The sequence below is a fragment of the Coffea arabica genome, chromosome 8c (assembly GCF_036785885.1).
Source record: "Coffea arabica cultivar ET-39 chromosome 8c, Coffea Arabica ET-39 HiFi, whole genome shotgun sequence".
NCBI lineage: Eukaryota > Viridiplantae > Streptophyta > Magnoliopsida > Gentianales > Rubiaceae > Coffea > Coffea arabica.
In genome coordinates, this window is record NC_092325.1 from 4,040,193 (window position 1) to 4,063,562 (window position 23,370).

General features: G+C 36.1%; 1 protein-coding gene across 1 annotated transcript; it reads left to right on the top strand.

Annotated features, from left to right (window-relative positions):
• Positions 1-20,364: 20,364 nt before the first annotated feature.
• LOC113706598 (disease resistance protein RPM1-like) lies at positions 20,365-23,148 on the top strand. The gene has a single exon (XM_027228529.2). The coding sequence runs from the start codon at positions 20,365-20,367 to the stop codon at positions 23,146-23,148; it is 2,784 nt and encodes a 927-aa protein (XP_027084330.1).
• Positions 23,149-23,370: the final 222 nt, after the last annotated feature.

Genomic DNA, 23,370 nt, shown 5'->3' on the forward strand with positions numbered 1-23,370 from the left:
AAGTGAGCAACTGCTTATTCAATATTTCTATGAGGGGTTGCTTTTCAGGGACAGAAGCATAATCGATGCTGCAAGTGGAGGGGCGTTGGTGAACAAAACCCCTCGAGGAGCATGGGAGTTGATTGAAGGGATGGCTGAGAACTCACAGCAGTTTGGTTCAAGAGAGGACATCCCTACGCGTAGGGTGAATGAGGTAGAAACGTCCTCTATCCAACAACAGATCTCCGAATTAACATCTTTCATAAGACAATTAGCTGTGGGGAGTGCTTCACAAGCCAAAGTGTGTGGGGTGTGCACTGCCGTGGGTCATCCTACGGAAATGTGCCCACTGGTTCAAGAAGAAACTGCAGAACAGGTGAACATGGCTGGCTACGCACCCGCGCCCGCGCCAAGAAAGCAGTACGACCCGTACTCAAACACCTACAATCCTGGTTGGAGGGATCACCCCAATCTTAGCTATGGAGGAAATAGACAGTCTAACTTTGTGCCAAATAGACAGCAAGGACACCAACAGCAGTACCATCCTCGCCCATCACCACCACCACCCCCTTCAAACTCAAATCCGTCCATGGAAGAGATGATGAAGCAATTACTTGCTAACCAACAAAAGACGGATTCAGACCTGCAAAGCATGAGAAATCAATTGGGACAGGTGCAATCATTGCAAAATCAAATGAATCAAATGGCCATAACGATCAACCGTCTGGAGTCCCAAGTTCAAGGAAAGTTGCCATCTCAACCTGAGGCGAATCCAAAGAATATAAGTGCAATGACCTTGAGAAGTGGCAAGGAAGTCCAAGGACCCGAACTGGTGATTCCTAAAGACAAGGACGAGGAACGGATTGAGAAAGAATTGGAAGAGGAGGGCAGAGACAACAAAAATGCAAAGGTACCCTCGAACCCAATTCCTACAGCTAAAACTAATCCACCTCCCTTTCCTAGCAGGTTAGAGAAACCAAAGAAGCAAGACAAGGAAAAAGAGGTCCTGGAGATCTTTCGCAAGGTGGAGATCAACATACCCCTACTGGATGCGATTAAACAAGTACCCAGGTACGCAAAATTTTTGAGGGACCTGTGTGCCAACCGCAAGCGGTTGAAGGGAGATGAACGAGTTATAGTTGGGGAGAATGTTTCAGCAATTCTACAAAGAAAGCTTCCACCGAAATGCGGAGATCCAGGTATGTTTACTATTCCTTGTAGGATAGGTAATATTTTGATTGGAAAGGCCATGTTAGATCTAGGAGCATCGATTAATGTCATGCCGAAATCTATTTATGCTTCTTTGAACTTAGGCCATTTGAAAGAAACTGGAATAATAATCCAACTAGCTGACAGGACCAATGCATACCCTGACGGGTTGCTTGAAGATGTTTTGGTAAAAATTAATGAATTAGTTTTTCCAGCTGATTTTTATGTGCTCGACATGGAGGATGAACACTCCCGTGATCCGTCACCTTTGTTGTTAGGTAGACCCTTTTTGAGCACAGGCCGAACCAAAATTGATGTTAATAAGGGTACTTTGTCTATGGAATTTGATGGTGAGATTGTTCACTTTAACATCTTTGAGACCATGAAATATCCATCCGATTCAAATGTTGGCTCTGTTTTCTCGGTAAATGTTATTGACCCTACTATACAGGAGGTTTTTGAAATTGAAGGTAGGGATGAGCTAGAGGTCGTTCTGACCAGGCACTTCGAGTCCGAAACGACCTCTGGAGTAGAGTTGAGTGAAGAGCTTAAATGCGTGATTGGATCGTTGAAAACGTTACCAACCATGAAGACAAGGTATGACCTCGCACCCATTTTTATACCTGAACCTCACAAAAGGTTACTTCCATCTGTGGTGCAGGCACCTGTCTTGGAACTAAAACCACTGCCGAAACACCTAAAGTATGTATACTTAGGTGAAGGGGAGACACTTCCAGTAATCATCTCCGCGGGTTTATCAAAGGTTCAAGAAGAGAAACTATTTCGAGTTCTCAGGGAACATAAGCAGGCGATAGGATGGACCATCGCCGATATCAAGGGAATTAGTCCCGCGGTGTGTATGCACCGAATTCGACTCGAGGAGAATGCTAAACCCGTACGGCAAGCTCAACGGAGATTAAATCCTCTCATGATGGAGGTCGTAAAGAAAGAGATTTTAAAGCTGCTGGACGTTGGAATTATATTTGCAATATCAGACAGCCCATGGGTAAGTCCAGTACAGGTGGTCCCGAAGAAGGCAGGGGTGACGGTAGAATCAAACCAAGAGGGTGAGCTCGTACCAATTTGAAAGCCCACCGGATGGCGACAGTGTATTGATTACCGAAAGCTAAATGCCGTCACGAAAAAGGACCATTTCCCCCTCCCTTTCATTGACCAAATGGTGGAGCGATTAGCATGTCGAGCTTACTATTGTTTCTTGGATGGATTTTCAGATTATTTTCAAATTGCCATCGCACCCGAGGACCAAGAAAAGACTACTTTCACCTGCCCATTTGGAACCTTTGCATACCGAAGGATGCCATTTGGATTGTGTAATGCACCTGCTACCTTCCAAAGATGCATGGTAAGTATCTTTTCAGAATATGTTGAGAAGATTATTGAGGTTTTCATGGACGATTTCAGTGTATATGGTGAAAGTTTTGAAAACTGTCTAGATAACCTGAAATTGATCTTAGTAAGGTGTATAGAAACTAATCTCGTGCTTAATTGGGAAAAATGTCATTTTATGGTTGAACACGGGATAGTTTTGGGTCATGTAGTATCATCTACAGGTATTGAGGTTGATAAGGCAAAAATAGATGTTATATCTACTTTACCTTACCCCGCGACTGTGCGGGAAGTTCGTTCCTTCTTGGGTCACGCAGGTTTCTATAGAAGGTTCATCAAGGACTTCTCGAAAATTGGAGCACCCTTGTTCCAACTTTTGCAAAAAGATGTATCCTTCGAATTCGATGAAACATGTAAGGGGGCATTCAATAAGTTAAAGGAGTTATTGACCACCTCACCTATTATCCAACCCCCTGACTGGAACCTCCCATTCGAGATCATGTGTGACGCCAGCGACTATGCAGTGGGTGCGGTATTGGGTCAAAGAGTAGGAAAGGCAGCTCATGCTATCTACTACGCATCTCGAGCCTTGAACGGAGCTCAATTGAACTATTCAACCACCGAAAAGGAGCTTTTAGCAGTTGTTTTTGCCTTAGAAAAATTTCGGTCTTATTTGCTTGGTGCTAAAGTTATTATTTTTTCTGATCATGCAGCTTTGCGGTATTTGTTGACCAAAAATGAGGCAAAACCGCGATTGATACGGTGGATATTGTTGCTACAAGAGTTCAACCTGGAGATCCGAGATAAGAAAGGGGCGGAGAATCTGGTAGCAGATCACTTGAGTCGAGTACAAGTCGTCGAAGATGACATCCCATTGAGAGAAGCATTCCCCGAGGAGCATTTATTTTCTATTAATTCATCTTTGCCTTGGTATGCAGATATTGTTAATTTTCTAGTCACTGACAAATTTCCTACAGGATGGCCTAAGGCAAAGAGAGACAAGTTGAGGAGCGATGCAAAGTTCTACATTTGGGATGATCCTTACCTCTGGAAGCGGGGCGCCGATCAAATCATCCGTAGATGTGTAAGTGAAGCTGAATTTCAATCCATTCTAGCCTATTGTCATTCTTTTGCATGTGGAGGTCACTTTGGACCGAAGAGAACGGCTCGTAAGGTGCTAGAGAGTGGATTCTATTGGCCAACTCTATTCAAAGATGCCTACTCATTTTGTAAGTCATGTGATAAGTGTCAAAGAGTGGGTAATATCTCTCGTAGGGATCAAATGACTCAAACCCCAATGATTTTTGTTGAAATTTTTGACGTTTGGGGCATTGATTTTATGGGTCCTTTTCCTTCGTCCTTTGGTTTTTTGTATATATTGCTTGCTGTAGATTATGTTTCGAAGTGGGTAGAAGCAAAGGCCACCCGCACTAATGATTCCAAAGTGGTTGCAGAATTCGTTAAGTCTAATATTTTTGTCCGCTTTGGGATGCCACGAGCAATTGTAAGTGATCGGGGTACTCATTTCTGCAACAAAACGATCGCTGCAATTTTTAAGAGATACGGTGTCTTGCACAAAGTCTCTACATCCTACCATCCTCAGACAAATGGTCAGGCGGAAGCATCGAACCGAGAGATCAAATCAATTCTAGAAAAGATGGTCCGACCCGATAGGAAGGATTGGAATATGAGATTAGAGGATGCACTATGGGCATATAGGACGGCATACAAGACACCTATTGGCATGTCCCCTTACCGATTGGTATTTGGAAAACCATGTCATCTCCCGGTAGAGTTTGAGCATAGAGCGTTTTGGGCGGTCAAGCAATGCAATATGGATATCGAGGAGGGCGGAATTCAAAGGAAGTTGCAATTACAAGAGTTGGAAGAAATCCGAAATGAAGCATATGAGAATGCAGTGATCTATAAAGAGAAGAATCGGATCTTTCATGACCAACAGATCTCTAGGAAGACATTCGTCTGCGGGCAAAAAGTTTTACTATACCACTCCAAATTGAAACTATTTCCAAGTAAATTACGTTCTCGTTGGATTGGCCCTTTTGTTGTGACTAATGTCTTTCATTATGGTGCAGTAAAGATCCAAAGTTTGAAAACGGAGAAGAAATTTGTGGTGAATGGTCACCGTCTCAAGCCGTATTATGAAGAATTTCCAGTGGAACGGGTGGAGATGATGCAATTGGAAGACCCGGTTTGCTTAGTTTAAGCAAATTCTGGACTCCGTCTAGCCAAAAACGTTAAAGAAAGGCGCTTTTGGGAGGCAACCCAATTTTTGATTTTGTTGGTTTTTGTTGTTCAATTCGTTAAATATGTCGTTTCTCATCTGGGTATTGCTTAAATTTGATATTTTCTCTACTATGATCAGGACAGGTGATCATGGCGTGCCCGCGCGGAGAGGGCACGCATTAATCTCACAAGTTCCAACTTTAAGGTCAGAGGATGTTTTCTAATCTTGGCATGCCCACGCCATGTTTGACGAACCAAAAAAAAAAAAATCAAAATCAAAATCAAAATGCTGTTATTTTCCTTCTTAACATTCATTTTAGTTTTTCAGCAATTCAATTCTGAAAAAAAAAAAAATTGTAAGATCAAAAAAAAAAATTATTTTTTCCTTTCTTTTTCTCTTTTCTTTCTTTTCTTTTTCTTTCCTTCTTTTTCTTTTCTTTCTTTCCTTTCTTTCTTTCTCCTTCTTTTTCTTTCTTCTTCGGCTGTGAACCTCACCGCCGCTCACCCCACCGCCGCCCACCCCAGCTCTTCTCGCCGCTGCCTCGCCTCTCCTCGCCAAGGGTGACCACCAGCTCATCTGACCTCCTTCACCCTTGCCATAGCCACCGCCTCCAAGATCCGCCTGAAGCCCCGAAAGCCGCGCACCACCAGATCCAGCTGCCGCAAACTCTTCTCTCCCACAGCCACCACATTCATCGCACCACTGGCTTCGTATGCACGCGCCTGTCTCAATCTCTTTCTATTATTTTTTTTTATTTTCTTATTTTATTATTGCAGTATGTTTTTATTATTTTTAGTACAGTACGTTTTTGAAAATTTTGCGTGTTTGGACTACCTGACATTTCTATTCCTCCTTAGTTGGGTACTTCTGTGTTACTTTGCTTGTTTCTTTTTACTTTGCTTGATTTTTATTTATTTAGTAGATTGACTTGTGGTTAGTCGTGTGATTTACTTATTCCTTATGCGTGCACCGATGATACTAGTTTAGGGTGTTTTGCATATCTTTATTGATTTTACTTCAACACCTGTCAATTTTTAGAATTGAATGTCCAATCGTTAATCATTATATATATATATATATATATTTTAGGTCGAATTGTGTTTAATCTGCTGTACTTTGTGTCTAACTGTGGGTAACTTGCTACAGTTGTTTGTTCAATTGGGAGGTGCCTTTAACACTTAAATTTGCTTATTGAAGTAGTTGCCTTGTGTGAGAGTCTTTTGTCTTTTTCATTTCAATTATTACGTTGATTGGGGTGATTTTGAGGTGCATTGTTATTGCATTTGGCTACGTTTGGAACCACAAGTGCTTATTGATTGCATTTACTATAAGTGTTGGGGTATTTGTATAGCTTGTGGGTAATTGAAGTGTGCATTTTGTTGTTTAAATTAACTAAGCGAGAGGCCCCAATATTTATTACAATTGTTATTACAATTTGTTGGAAATGGTTGTCTATTGTTGATTGGAGTGATATTTGGAGAAAATGGTGAGACTCAGATCAACCCCAAGGGCTAATCCACCGATGTCTTGACGATTTCAGGGGAGTTTCGTTGCCCTTCTTCTTACTTTTTCTATATATTTGTTACATTGAGGGCAATGTATATTTTAAGTGTGGGGGGGATTTGGATTTGATTGGAGTTTCTTTAAATTGTTGCTTTTCTTATTGTTGTCTTAATGAATAAATGTGGCAACTCACTCTTCTATTGCTAGTTGTGTTTTATCCTATGAATTTTGTTTAGATGGCAAGTAAAAGCATATTATCTTGGTGAATATCATGAGTTTAAGGACTTGGTGCAAATTGTGGTTAAATTGTTTAGGCAATATAAATATTTTACTAGCAATTGTTGTGTGGATTGGGCGATTGTTGATCTTAGTTCTCCATATTAAGAGATGACGTGGGCCATGATCTTTAATTATTTGGTTTTCTGATGCTTTAATTGTGATTAATAAATGACTCTACTCCGCTAGTGCCGTCACCCAGTAACCGGGAGTCTTCACCACAAGTGTCGACTTTCGCGTCAAAAAGTGGCGATATCTATGAGTAGTTAGTCCTGAAGCTGTGAAAAGTTGAGTAACTGGGCTCTTTCATCTAAAAATGTTAGAATTCACGTCAAAAGACTTGAATAGCTTGGGACTGAGCATTTATTAAAAAAAAAAAAAAAAAAAAAACAAAATATGTGCAAGCTTATGATCATGTTGGCCTGCCGATCCTTGTTCTTCAATGTTGAGATTTTGATTTTCAGTTGACCCAATTGCTAACTTTTGCTAGTTTAATATTTTAATTTCTTAGACGAGTTAGCCATGAATTGGACGAGTCTATGATTTCAGGAGCTAACCGGGAGAAATATGTTTTGACACTTAGCCACTAAAACTTGATTTTGGGATAAGCGTAGCTTGGCAGTAAATGAAATGAGAGTTAGCCATTGTTGAGTTTAGTATTCCCATACTTGAGGACAAGTATGATTTAAGTGTGGGGGGAATTGATAGGGTATTAATTGTTAGTAATTTTATCATTAATTTTCCTCTTTATCCTTGCCAAATATTGTTTTAATTGTCAATATATATTTATATTTGGTATTTGGATATAATTTCAGAAAGTGGAGCAGAAAAGTGCTAAAAGGGGACCTTCTTGAGAAGATTTCTCCACACGTGAAAGCTTCTAAAAGCTTTCCACCATTAGCCCAAATTGTGCAAACCAACGGAATTGCTGAAGAATTGAATTGATATGATGAAATCCACTAGCAATAAGAAATCAAGCGGGGACCACGTAGAAAGTTTGTTCTTATTGTGGGAGATATACTCATTAGTCAAGGTGTTGGCTTTGATGATTGAGCTTTGGCTTTGATGATTGAGCTTTTCTAATTTGCTTCCTACGTCACTAGTTCTCTTAGGAAACTAGTGCTAAAATAAAATAAAGGAAAGGCACTAGACGAGTGCTATATAAGACATTAGATTAGTTTCTCTCTACAGAGAGGAAGATAGGTAGTCTTAGTCATAAAATATGATTTTGTTCTTTCATGTTTTGTGGGATGTGAAGATCTCTTCAGTTGGTGGGATGTGAAGATCTCTTCAGTTGGTTTGTTTTGTATTTTTTCCGTCTCTTCCTTTAGACTAGTTTCTTTCATGAAACTAGTTCTATTTCATTAGATTACGGAGACTAGCAAGAGTTATTTATGTCTATGAATTCAATTGAATTGCGTGGGAATTTTCTTATGAGGCGTGGCTAATTTTCTCCTCTAGTCAAGGATCAATACGAAGACGCAGTCCCATATATCTGTGAGATCTAATTAATTTTACGTGTTCCTTAATTTGTTAATATTTGCATGTTTTCTATTTTAATTTCCATGGGATTATTTTGTTAATTGGATATCAAGGGCCCGATGTGCAATTTGACTTATTAATCTCTTGTAATCAATTAAATCCGTAATTGTTTAGTTGGTTAATATTAGTGACAATTAGTATTTTCACATACTAGGGGAACATGCAATCTGATTTAAATAACCCTCGTAGCGTGTTATTAATTTGGGTTAGGCTTTTCTAGTTTTTAATGCAATTAGGAAATTAATTCCTACGGTCGTACCTAGGAGTATTTCCTGGTTAGGGGTAATCAATGGTCGTACCTTGGTTATCAATAAATTAAGGAAAAGCTGGTCGTTAGAGCTTATCGACGACTATAACTAACCTGTTAATAAAATTAAGTGAACCTTCTTTGCATCAATGATCGGATGAATGGACTGTGTCTGCGTAGTTGTATCCTTGGCTAGAATTTATTTATCATCTATTTAATTGCTATTTACAATTGTATTAATTAATTATTTATTTTTGGTTAATTATTTTTAGTTAAATTGTTTAATTGTTTATTTTTAATTTCATTTTGATAAAAATCCCCCGTGTCTCGAATTTAAAAAGAATCGAATTTTTTCCCAGTCCCTGTGGATTCGACCCTGCTTACTACTATACACAGAAAATTTATTTTTCTTAAGCAGGTATTTATTATTGCACAGGCACGACACCTGTCAATAACAACTTTCATGGTACGATTCCTGAAGAAGTAGGCAGACTTTTTCGGCTTCAGTATCTTCGTTTTGCCAATAATTCCTTTGAGGGAGAACTTCCATTAAATATCACGGGTTGTTCAGAGCTAAGTATTCTTGGTTTAGGGGGTAACAGGCTCATCGGGCGAATTCGAGATGACTTGAGCACTTTATCTAAGCTTCGTGCTCTGAGCCTTTCCAGGAATAATTTCTCAGGCAGCATTCCATCATCTTTGGGTAATATTTCCTCTCTTCAGATACTTAGCATATCAAGAAACAATCTAGGTGGAAATATTCCAGCTGAGATTAGTCGGCTTTCAAATCTGCATGTCCTTGAGCTGTCCTCAAATAAACTTTTAGGTGCAGTTCCTCCTCAGCTCTACAACATTTCGACACTCCAGATCTTTTCTATTACTAACAATCTATTAAGTGGACAGTTTCCTGCTACTGTGGGATTGACTCTTCCAAACCTTACTTTATTTTTGGCTGATTTGAACCAATTCTTTGGATCAATTCCCACTACATTAGCAAATGCTTCAGGGCTCATAAAAATTAGCATAGGAGACAATTCACTCACAGGACCAATTCCACAAAATCTAGGTAGCCTGAAAGAACTTCAGGTTTTACATTTTGGCCATAATCCCCTTGGAACTGATAAAGCAAATGATATTAGCTTTATTTCCTCCTTATCAAATTGCACAAATCTACAAATATTGAGTTTGTCAAGAATTCAAATTGGAGGCATACTACCAACTGCCATTGCCAATCTTTCAACCAAACTCACATCTTTGTGGCTGAATGATAACATTATATCTGGTAGCTTACCTTCTGGGATTGGAAACCTTGCAAGCTTGGGCTATCTCGATGTACGTAACAATTCTCTCTCAGGTATTATTCCTGATTCCGTGGGGAAACTTGTTAAAATGCAGGAGCTTTATCTGTCTGAAAATAGCTTCACAGGAGAAATTCCTTCAACAATCGGTGACATTTCTGAACTACAGATTCTTGTACTAGAACAGAACATGCTTACAGGTAACATTCCTGTTTCTTTGAGTAACTGCAGTAACTTGCAAGGATTTACTGTTACTCAGAATCGCCTAAGTGGAGCTTTACCTAAAGAACTTCTTGGTCTTTCATCTCTCTCTCTTGGCCTCCTCTTAGCTCAAAACCAATTCACCGGATCATTACCATCAGAAGTTGGCAATTTGAAGAATCTTGTGTCATTGGATATTTCAGAAAACAAATTATCTGGTGAAATTCCAACCTCTATTGATGGTTGTGAGATGTTGGAATATCTTCGGTTGAAAGGTAACATTTTGGAAGGCTCTGTACCTTCTACTTTAGGAGAATTGAAAAGCATTCAGGTCATAGATCTATCTCAGAATAATTTGTCAGTGCAAATTCCAGCTTCTTTGGCAAAATTAAACTTCATCAGCACTCTAAATCTTTCCTATAATATGCTAGAGGGTGAAGTGCCAATGGATGGAGTCTTTGCAAACTATAGTGCCTTTTCAGCACTGGGGAATGGAAAGCTATGCGGAGGAATCAAAGCATTGAACTTATCATCTTGTCCTAAACCTACCAAAAAGAAAGCAAAGCTGTCTACTCCTATAGTAATAGTCATTGCCATTACTATTCCTCTAGCTATAGTTTTACTGCTCATATCGGCCTATGCAATTCATAGACTAAGCAACTCAAAACAACAATTACCTTTTACCTCTGCAGTAGAAAAACAGAATCAGAAGCGCTCATATGCAGAATTATATGATTCCACCAATGGTTTTTCTCCAGAAAATTTGATTGGTGAAGGTAAATATGGCTCTGTTTACAAAGGGGTCCTCAAACCTGGTGAGCAAATGGTTGCTGTTAAGGTTCTTAAGCTCCACCAACATGGTGCCCATAAGAGCTTCTTGGCTGAATGTGCAGCGTTGAGAAACATCCGCCATCGAAACCTCGTCAAGATCATACCCTCTTGTTCAAGTTTAGACTTCAAACACAACGATTTCAAAGCTTTGATTTTCGAATATGTGCCCAATGGAAGTTTAGAGAATTGGTTACATCCAAGTTCAGCTGAGGAAGAAGGAGAAAGCCTAATGAAGCTCCAGTTGATACAGAGACTGAATATTGCAATCGACATTGCGTCCGCCTTGGATTACCTTCATAACCATTGTGGGACACCGATTATCCACTGTGATCTAAAGCCGAGCAACATACTTCTAGGTGATGATTTTCGCGCCTTGGTTAGTGATTTTGGCCTAGCAAAATTTCTTTCCTCCATCGAAGGTAAATCCCATCAACATCAAAGCAGCTCAGTAGCAATTAGAGGAACAGTTGGATATGTTGCTCCAGGTACAATTACATGCCTTCTTAAGTTTAAACAAACTTTCAATTAGAATGTGCACAATTATTCGACCTTTCATTCCCTTCAGCATTTCACCTAATAATTCTTGTCCGTCCTTGAAATTGCAGAATATGGCATGGGTGGAGAGGTATCAACACAAGGAGATGTATACAGATATGGTATTCTATTGCTTGAATTGTTTACAGGAAAAAGGCCTACTGACAGCATGTTCACAGAAGATTTTAGTCTCCATAGTTATGTTAAGATGGCTCTTCCCCATCAAGTAATGGAAATTGTTGATCCAAAGATCTCAATGGAAGCAGAATCCATAGCAGGCATGATCACCAATACAAGCAAAGGCAGCATCATCAGTCAAGTGGAATGCTACCTATCGATGTTTCGGATTGGTGTTTCATGCTCTGAAGAAATTCAGAGGAACAGGATGAATATTAAAGATGTCCTCAGTGGATTACAAGCAATCAGGAATGAGTTTATTCAGGTTATAAATGAGAGCCAAATGAGACGAGGTGGAGCAATGTGAATTATAGTTCTTAGTTATAGACAAATCTTGTACATTCCACTCTTTAAATGCTTTGAAGCAGTACTCAATTTGATTAAATCTATAAAGTTAAAAAAAATTTTGTGATGTGTGCAAAAGCAGTCAACAAGAAACTTCTATTTGCAATCCAAAGTTGGTTAATTGCTTCTTGGAATTTTACTTCTAGTAACCTAAAAGGAGTTATCCACCTCGATTTTTCTTATTCTCTCGTACTCATAAAATTGATAGACCAATACGGACACCAGTTTGTAGGAAGCTGTTGAGGGAGCAAGAAGATGGACATCTTGGTTGTGGGAGGAGTGCTAGAGGTCGAACATGCGCACATTTTGGTGCTGTTTGTTAACCTTCGTGTATTTATAGTGTACTTTTGACAAAAATGTGAAGAATACTCCTATTTTTGTTTCCTTAAGGAAATAGAACATTTCTTCTTCAAAAAACCACGTGATTTAGTGCTGAAAATTTTTTCAGTGCATATTTTTCTACTCAAAATTAATTCTATATATTTTGTTTCCCATTTAAAAATAAAAAAATGAATAAAAAGGAAAACATAAGATGAAGAAGAAAAATGGCATGGCTTAATAGAAGAGTATAAAAGAGAGGGGATTTTTTTTTCTTTTTTGGTTTTTTACTAAAGTCATATTTTTAATCAAACATTGACTTTTGAAGACTTTAAAACGTTGGATGTAACCAGCAACCGTTAAGTGTGTTTGGATAGGAGATTATTTGGGATAAATTCGTTAAAAAAAATATTGTAGCACTTCTTTGATGTAATATGTGTGAGATAAAAAGCTGGTTGAAAAATATGTTGATGATGCAAACAAATCAATGTGTGTAAATAAAGTATAAATAATGTACAATCCAAACACACACGTTGATAGTTCCAAATCAAAACTTTCTCTGCAATATCTAGAGCCACCACCTCCGTCTTCCGCCCTTCTTCTCTCCTTCACTAGCGCCTCCCCCTCCACCGTCCGCCTCCAACACCACCACAAATCCACCCCTGTATTATATCCTCTCCCATCTATTGGCTTCCCAGAGCAAGACAGATATCCTATCCTCAGCTAAACTTTCAAGGAAACAAGGGCAGGGCAGTTATAATTAGCTGCCTTGAAATCACGCCTTTGATCTATTTATTTGTTATTTTCATTTGGTCAGGTTAAGAATTAAAGTTGTGACTTTTTCTAGTATACTAATCGATGGATAACGAAAGAACTGACAATTACTACTTGCCTATATTGAGTTTTGTAAACGGTTTTGCTTTTTCTTGCAAGATATCTGTAAATATTTGTACGCAATTGAAAATTTGGAGGTGGGAATTATTTGGTTAATCATCTATGCCTGATATGTGGAAACTCTCTTCTACTATTATTATTTTTTTGATGAAATGGATATTGTCCAACATTTTTTGTAATTGCCTTTACATTTCCCTTCGCATTTTCTTGGGATTATCTTCAAATTCGAATTTTTGAATCACTTAATTGCATACTGCCCTATTCCCAGCATGGGGGGAAACTGTACATTGCCACTCATACTATGTTTGAGTTATTTAGTTCAGGATATGTGTGGGCTTTGGTCGCTATTTTTTTTTTTTTTTTGTTTGTTTATCTTTGCTGAGGCCATGTTGTGAATTTTGTCAAAAGTTAGTTTTAGGTACGATTCATGTTCTTCTACACGTGAAAAGCTCAGGTGTACTTTTGGCTATATTATTCCGTACTAATGTTTGAACAAATCTATTTTATGACTCAGATGATTTTGTATGAGTATATGACCCCTTCTATTCTACTTGATCTTTTTTTTTTTGAAGGGTAGAAATTTGATTGCAATTGCATTTTGACCAGGTTTAAATTGTTTGTTTTCGAGCAAATGTATAAATATTTTTTTCACCTGATATGGACATTGGACAATGAGAACATAATAACGAATAAGGAATAACATAAATGCTTGCTTTCATGTAATTTAATATTTTATTAGCTGGTAATTATACTACTAACATGAATGCTTGTTTTAATAAATGCATTACTTATTCTTAAAGTAAAGGAAAAAAAAGTCAAAGTTCCCGGTATAAGGTAAACAAATAGCACAATACAAACAAATAAAACAAAATTAAAAACATATGTTGTCCTATGACATATTTCATGATAATTAAGTTAAGTCCGTACAGATTTTATTGATGCTTGTTTTAATAAATAAACACACCCAATTCTAACATCTAAAATTTGATTATACTAAATTTAGAGATATTATTATTATTTTCTTTATAAAAAAAACTATCAGATGTATGTTTGAAAAATCTGTTAAAAATAAGTTATTACCAATCAATGATGTCCGTATAATTGGGCAACACAAAGAAAGTCTATCAATTGTATGTTTCAATCATATATATTAAACCCGATCCGGTCTGATGATCGAACTAATCAACTCAGTGAACTTGCCACTGGGTTGGGTTGGGTCTCTAATTAGACCGTCTAAGTACAAAACCTGTTGATTGGTTAATGACTCAACGATTCAATTGGATTAAATTGGGAACCCGCCCGGTTTTGTGGACGAATCGATTTTGTGGAAAATTTTAACAAGCTCTTGCTAATATTCGAATTCGAGACTTTAGGCATATATCTATGACATGCTTACCACTAGACTACTTTGTCATATATTATATGAACGTTTTGTCAATTTTATCTTTATTTTTTTATTTTTCAAAAGCAAATTTATTTGGAATCTTTTAATTAAAACTTATGACCCCCCAAATTCTATAAGTTATAAAATGGATTTTACAAATAACTTATTACATAATTTATTTTAAAAACAAATATTGTTTTTAATAATTTTTTGCACTTAAAATTTGTAAATAACCTTGATAATTACACTAAACACAGATAAAATTTTACACTTGAAGTTTCATGGATTACTAAATAAATTTATGTTTTGTCGATTCTTATATGAATTAATTATTCTATAGCAAATTAAATTAAAGGAGCATTTGCTATGACATTTTTTATTATACTTTATATCATATATCCTATATCAAAAATTATAAAACATAATATTTAAATATATTTAGTGACCCACTGATTTAATCAATCACTCACTAGTTGAATCAGTGATCCGTTGACCCATCTCCCTCGCCGGGTTCTTTTCCGAGTCGGGTTTAATAACTATGGTTTCAATCTAATCGTAGATTCAAAGAATCAATAGTTTAATCAAATCCTATTTAATACAATTATTTAAAGAAATCCATAGTTGTGAAAACTTGATTGTTTAAAGATGTTGTAAAAAAAGATGTTGTAAAAAAAGTTCAAATTTTTTTAATATTATGTTTTGACCCCCTAAATTGTGAAAACTTATTAATATACCTCAAATATTTCATACTTTATAAATATTGTCCTAAAATTTGATGTTATTTTTCAATTAAATCCATAATTTTAATTCTAAACTTGTTAATGTTTATTAAATAATATAAATTGTTACTTGATTGTTCTAATGTCTTTGTATTTTCTTGTTAAATATATTTGAAACATCAAATATATATGAATATACCTTTATTAATATCAATTTATTATTGGATATTTTATATACAATAAATTAATTTTTAAATAATTTTTATTTATGACGTCATCCGGTTCGACCCCTATCGACCGCCGGTTGAACCCATTGACCCCTGACCCCTGACCTCGGCCGAGTTGATATCCGGTCCGGTTCTGAAAACATAGGCTATCACTCATAAATCTCTGTAGACAATTGACTTTTACTTACAAATTCCACATACAAAAATGCCTTCACACATAGAGGTGTCAAAATAAGTGACTTGGACGGGTTTAGATTGTGTAAAATGGGTAATGAGTATAAGTGAGTCAACCCATTTATGCCCATTCAATTAGATGGGTATAAATGGATAGGTCAAAAAATGAATTGGGTAATCCAATTACCCATTTATAACTCATTTATTTTAACTTTTTTGTAAACTCATTTGAATTCATTTTTGCAAACTAAGTTATCAATTTATACCACTCTTTGCACCCATCATTACTTTTAAATATTTACTTATAATTTCAATAAGCCTAATTATTAATTTTTTTTCCTATCCGTACTCTATGTCACAAAATTACATACTATTTAATAATTGAATAATATGAATATAAAAATTAACGTAAAAATTTAATCCAAAAATTTTGAACTCCTAATATTTTTTTCATGTGTAAATTTAAAATTTTATTTTGGAAAGGTAGGAAAAGAGTCTAAAACTTATCATAAATTGGTAATGCTAAAAAATGAGTAAGTTAACAAATTAAGAGAAAATAAAATGATAAAATAAAACTAACAAATAATAATAATAATGAAACAAAAGTAGTTAACATCATAATAAAATAAAAAAATCAGAAAAAAATGGGTGGGGGAATAGAGGAGATTTGGGGGAAAACAATTTTAAATGGGTTAATTGAGTTTGATGGGTTACCTAATAATACCCAGGGTATTATTGGGTAACCCATTTATATCTATATGCAAAAACTTAAGATACTCATACCCATCTATTCATGGGCGGGTATGGGTAAATTTAATTAAATGGTTTGATTTGCCATCTATATTCACACACATCAATTATTCCACTAACGTCCCTGGCCAATTAAGACCCTTAAACATGTACAAAACAGTGGAAAAACCAAACGGTCAAGGATCAAGGGATTTTTTTCATCGAAAATGCCTTGTTTCGATAGCCGTTTTCCGCCGGAAAATTGTGCCGTTTTCCGTGATCATATTTTTCTATTACCTTTTTTCCTCACATACATCAAATTGCTACAGTAATTTTTCTACAAAAAATCCTAGAAAATGCAATCCAAACACAAATGTTTTAGTTTCTTTTTGAAACATATGTTTGCAATTATTTTCTTGAGAAAATAATTTCTAATTTTCCATGCTCTAATGTTCTTGGATATTCTATTATTTTCCATGCAATTTTAGAAGTCTCAACCAACCGAGCACCACACATGTTTTGTCACATGTTCTTGCTGTAGCTATATACGAAATAAGTGATTCTGCAACTTTTAATGGGGACGCAAGGATTCAGCAGAGTTGGATAAATTTCTTTTTTCTGCTTAAGAATATTCTTTGATAACATATCAACGCCTTGTTGGATTTCTCTTGTGGAAATTACCAACACAGACTGTAATTGCAAAGAATATTTTCTCTAAGATAAAGTGCACACAATTATTTAGAAGGTTAATAACACGTAGACAACAGAGGGAATTTAGAGGAACAAAGATTAAAAAGGAGAAATCAAAGAACACTTACCATAAGTACGAATTCGTGCCACAATAGGATTAAAAAAAAAAAGCAATTGACGGCGATTCCTTGAAAATGCGAAATGCAAAAAATGCAACAATACCTTTTGAACACTGTATCATGATTTTAATCCAATTACATTTTGCCACATCATCTAACGGTTCAAATTATTGAAATAATCTAACAATTCGTAACTCTCATTTAATAATAAATTTAATTTCGTCAATATAGGATCTGAAAGGTACTACATAATTCCCCTAAAAACAAATATTAACCCCTCTATTATACCCAAATTAAGAGAATGCATGTTATCTAGTATTTGAAAATATTGACGGTGAATCCACTGATTAGTACGCTGCCGCCTCCATTGTTTTACTTTGCCTTTATCATCCATGTCTCAAGTTCCTCTTATATCTCATCTTTGGTATTCATGATTTCTTTAGGTTCTTGAATATCTAAATAAAACTAATAAAAATTAATTCTTTTGTTTTTTTTTTTGATGAATTCTTGTCTCGCTTATCCACTTATTAAACGGCAGGAAGAATATAAAAATTACTTTGTTTGCGGTTTATTTGATAGTACTGTTGGTGATCACAGAATCCATAGCAGCGCAGAATTTTATCTATAAAAATCAAAACTTTGTCTAATTCAAAAAAAAAAAAAAAAAGAAGAAGAAATCTAAAAGGTTCTACAGAAACAGCCTTGCAACTTTGACCTTGGCAGAGCACAAAGCTAGATGAAATGTTAAAGGGATTGATTAATGAAGGCTAACTTGGGCATTTTCAGAAAATCGCACTGGCAGAACAAATAAAATAATCGCCAGCCATCAGGAATTCAGGATAAGAAATCAACAGCTAGAAGCAATAAAATATTCATGAAAAAAATCTCAAGAAAAATAAAGAAAAAGATTTGGAGACAAATGGTTGCTAAACAAATTAAGAAAAGGAAAATATGATAATCGTCAATTTACAAATATTAAATTTGCTTTTATAAGTTTTTTCTTGTTTACGCAAAACTGAAAAAGTTTATATTAATATGAGCAATAACGTTTTTTACAAGAGAAAAAGCTCTCAAGTACAAAAGAAAACCTATACTATATACAAGAGATACAAATAGACATAATCAGTTAAGAAAATTTAACAGACAATTTTCATGAGTTTCAATTATACAGGTTTCATCTATGGTGGAAGCAGACTCACGGATGCATGGTGGGAAGAGCAAAGGAAGGAACAACACATCACTGTGGAGCAGGGCAGAGAAAAGTTATTAAAAGTAGTGACCAGAAAGTAGAAGAAGTTTCACACAAGGTCCATTGTACTTTTAGGAGAAATAACATGTATGCCCCTCAATAACTTATGGGTATTTGTCTGCACCCAAAAATTGTCATTAATTTGATATAAAATTATTTTTTATGTAATTACATTTATTATAAATTTATCAAAGAATTTTGATTTATAAGGTTATTGTAATTTAGTAGTTACAATATTTAGAGTTGTTATATATGGCAAAATGTGATTAAATAGTCAGAGCAAAAATTATTTTTTTAAGGATAAAATAGAAAGTTTAAAAAATGACATAAAAAAGTTTACACTAACTGCGATCCCTCTAACTTTATATGTTGCATAGATTAGTGGCTTTTTAACTGGAATCAAAATAATAGATGATTTATTAGAAACATAATTAACATAATGCTTCAAGAAACCAGAATCGTGAAATAATTGATCTGGTAGATTTTAATTTAAATTTAGAAATTAGATAAGTAATATTATATGTAACATTGTGACTTTTAAATTGAAATCGAATTGTAGATGAGTAATCATAAACATAATTAACATAGTACTCCAAGAAACTAGAATTAAGATTGTATATAAAATAATCATAAACATAAATCACATAATATAGAGGTTTCAAAGATTGAACATTTCAACTATTGAAATAACAAGATGGTTATCAACTTAAGTCATAGCTCCGCAACTAGTTATACTGGACATGACAAGCTATAAATCACAAATTTGACTAGTGAAGTAGTGTCAAAATTTTTTGGCTTTTTGAATATTAACATTATCTAATGACAAGGATAACCAAATTATAGTAAAAATCAAAATTTACATAAAACAAAATAAAACTTTAGTTGATTAAACGGATGTTTCTTTGAATTGTAAGTACACTCGAGAACTTAAAACATCATTAATTTATCAATTAAGTAGTACCTCTTTAAATTAATAAAAATTGTATGGTCTCAAATTCATTAATTTGTAGAGGTTTTACTATAATTTTAATTACTTACATACGCTTATAATGTGTCTTGTACACTAGTATAATATTAACTTTAAAAAAATACTTGAACAAATTGAGAGAGTGAAGAAAATTTAGAAGAAAAAAAAGTAGGAAAAAGGGAAAAAATGTAAAAGGTATACCTATATATTTTTAGTTACCAAACATTTCATAGGTTCAACAAAAATCCATTATCATTAACTAATGATAGTGATAGTGAATAATGAGCTTTTAGTAAAGTTAGTTTTAGTTACTTGGTTCAGTAATAGAGTTGGCTACCGTAAGAGAAATTGGAGAAATTTTTCACAATCACATGCATAGAAATTGAATATTATTAAAATTGGAAAATGATGGCATCAGATTCATGCTTTGAGAAAAGGAATTTGGCATTTGTGTCTTATTGTCTCTCGGCTCTTTATGTTCTCCCAATTGGGCATTTGCCTAGATGATGATTAATTTACAACCGAATCTAGTCTATATGCATATATGCAATTTAGTCCTTTAGAAAAGTCCCACATTCCTCTGCTACGATTGCCTACCGGTTGCCTAAGCCCATGTGGACCCATAAGCCTTTTATGTGTACCAATTATACATATAAAAAAGCAGCAAACATAAAAAGCACGAAATCACGATCAAGTGCACGCGTTTTTATTATATATACGAATTACGCGTTTCATTTCTAAAAGCAAAAAGTATTGTCACACACAAAGGAACAACGACTTCTTAGATCTTACCGAACAAGAGCAATAGACAAATAAATGCTAAGGAACGACGAATTCATACCCAACAACAACTACAGAAAGAACAGTTCGGGTCCGGGATATAATAAAGGAAACAACGCCTGGGTAAGTGCAGTCCGGATTCCACGCATCCAGCTGCCAACTAATGAAAAGGATAGACGGATTCGATATTCTACAGACAACTTTCCTGAAAGGAAGGGACGACTTTCCTGAACATGATCTTGATATTTCCAACGAGCTAGTTAACCCTCCCCTTTGCAGCAGACAAAACAGCATACTTTCCCAAGTTTGCCACATTTTAGCAACTTTCTTGTGATTGTTTTGGTAAGAAAACCAACTCCTGTGAAATTTATCCAAGGAATATGGCTGAGAGTGCTGTTGGATTTCTAATTAAGCAGCTTTCCACCTTACTTTCCCAGGAGAGCACGCTTTTGGGTGGACTTCGACCAGATGTTCAGTTCATCAAAGATGAACTCGGGAGCATGAAGGCTTTCCTCAGACAAGCTGAAGCAAAGGAGGACAAGGACTCTCAACTCCAAGAATGGGTCAAGCAGGTTCGAGAAGTTGCTTATGTTACAGAGGATGTTCTCGATGATTTTGCCTTCCGCTTTGCTCGTGGTGACGCAGATGGATTCTTTGGCCGTGTTGGAAAGATCCACAACTCAATAAAAAATCTGAAAGCCCGCCATCGGATTTCTTTGGAGATAAAAGATATCAAGGCCAGGGTTGTAGATATTTCTGCAAGGCATCAGAGGTACCAGCCTCTATATAGTACTCAAGAAAGAGACTCCAGCTCTTCCAATGTGGCAAATGCAGATTATGATATTCGTGATCAGGCACTCCTAATTGAAGAAGCTAAGCTTGTTGGCATCGATCAGCCCAAAAAAGAGCTCATCTCCAAAATCCTTGATGACCATTCCCACTTGAAACTAGTTTCAGTGGTGGGAATGGGGGGACTCGGTAAAACCACCCTGGTAAAAAAGGTCTACGATGATGCTGCAGTGAAGAAACAATTTCAGAGCCATGCTTGGATAACTGTTTCTCAAAATTTTCAATTCAAAGTCATCATCAAGAACTTGATTCAACAATTGTACGAGGGAATCAGACAGCCGGTGCCTCCGCAAGTGGAATCCATGGATGGTATTAGGCTCAGCGAATTTGTCAAGGACTTCCTCAAAGAAAGAAGGTACATCCTTGTCCTTGATGATGTGTGGAGTCTAGATGCCTGGGAAGCTATCAAATATGTGTTGCCTGACTACAACATCGCTAGTCGTGTTGTATTGACAACACGAATTACCGATGTAGCTTCTGCATCCTGTTTAGCATCCCATGACTTTATCCATAAGATGAGTCCTCTCTCTTATGAAGATTCTTGGATTCTTTTTTGCAATAGAACATTTCAAAGTAATGGTTGCCCTTCAAATCTAGAAGAAGTTTGTAGAAAAATACTAAAAAAATGTGAGGGCCTACCACTTGGAATTGTAACAATGGGTGGTGTTTTGGCTTTGAAGGACAAGGATAAGATAGATGAATGGGAGATGATTTTTCGTGGCTTTGCCAATGAGGTAGATGGTAGCGGTAAGCTTGATAGAATTAGAAAGATACTCTTACTTAGCTATAGTGATTTGCCTCACCATCTTAAAAACTGCCTATTATATCTAAGTATCTATCCTGAAGATCATCCAATTGATATCGAAGATATACTTGGTAAATGGATAGCACTAGGATTTATAGAAGAAGAAGAAGGAATGATAGCCACTGATATAGCTATGAGATATCTAAAAGAACTCGTCAATAGAAGCTTAATCCAAGTTAAAGAAACATGGGATGATGGCAAATTGGTGAAATGTGGTCTTCATGATTTTCTACGTGAAATCATTGTTTCAAAATCTAAAGAGCAGAGCTTCACAGCCATAATCACTGGATATTGCACAAGATGGCCTGACAAAGTTCGACACCTAGCAATCCATAACTTCACTGATAAACCTCCACAAGGCTTCAGCAGCTTAAAGTGTCTTCGGTCCGTGGAAACATTCGGGTATGAAGAACCTCTCACAACTTCATTTTTGTCCATGTTTTTACGTGGTGGTCCCAAGTTCCTAAAGGTTTTAAACTTAGCAAGAGCGGAACTGGACAACATCCCAAAGGAGGTTTTCAAACTATTTCAGCTCGAGTATCTGGATCTAAGTGGCACAAGAGTTAAAATCATTCCAAAATCTATTGGGCAGCTTCAAAACCTAGAATTTTTAATTCTGGCCGAAACCACTATAATGGAGTTGCCCGTGGAAATTATAAAGCTAAGAAAACTCCGTTCCCTTATTGTAGGCAGAGAGGGTGATTATTCAAATAACTTTGCACTTTGGGGCTTTAAATCTCCTGATGGAATTGGAAAGCTTACTTCCTTGGAGAGGCTGCATAATATAGAAGTAGATGGTGGTAAAATAGTAAGGGAGATTGGGACGCTCATTCAGTTGCGAGAATTATCCATCACAAAGCTGAGAAGAGAAGATGGAAAAGAGTTGCTCTACTCCCTGTCAAGGCTGACCAACCTTCGAGAGTTACACATCGGGTCCATTAAAGAAGAGGAGACCCTTGATCTCCAACATTCCGTCTCTCCAAGACTTGGATTTCTTATAAGGCTGTCGTTGAATGGGCATTTAGAGAGAGTACCAGAATGGGTAATATCACTTCAATCCTTGGGCACTTTAGTCTTGCAGAATAGTAAGTTGAGTGAAGATGAGAATGCAATAGGCTGCCTTGGACATTTGCCCAATCTGGTACATCTTTTTCTCCTTCGTGCTTATCAAGGGGAGACATTGTGTTTTAAGGCTGGAAGATTCCAAAAACTCCAGAGATTAGACCTTGTGCAATTACAAAGACTGAAATGGGTAAGAGTGGAAGAGAAATCGATGCCCAGTCTCCAAGAATTTATTATTGTTGGTTGCAAACTTATGGCGGGCCTGCCTTTGGGCCTCCAAAACTTGACCTGGCTTAAATTCCTTCGATTGTTTGACATGTGTGATGAGCTAATCCACAAAGTGCAGAATTTGGATAAACAAAGTGAAGATTGTCAAACAATTTCTCATATCCCTCAAGTTTGCACTGGACACTGGATAAATGGTGAATGGAAAGTGCAGTTCGTCTAAGAGAAGATGGGTAACGGACAATCTCTTGTGGTCGTCAACATTTGTATTATGGTGTTTGTTGTCAATTAGATTTTCCAAAAAGTCTAGTTGCAGTCTTCTTACTTTTTCCTACTTATTATCCTTGTAATAAAATCATGACTTTGGATTGCTATTCAAGCACAATTAGTTCCTTACATATATATATATATATATATACATATATGTGTGTGTGTGTGTTTTTGT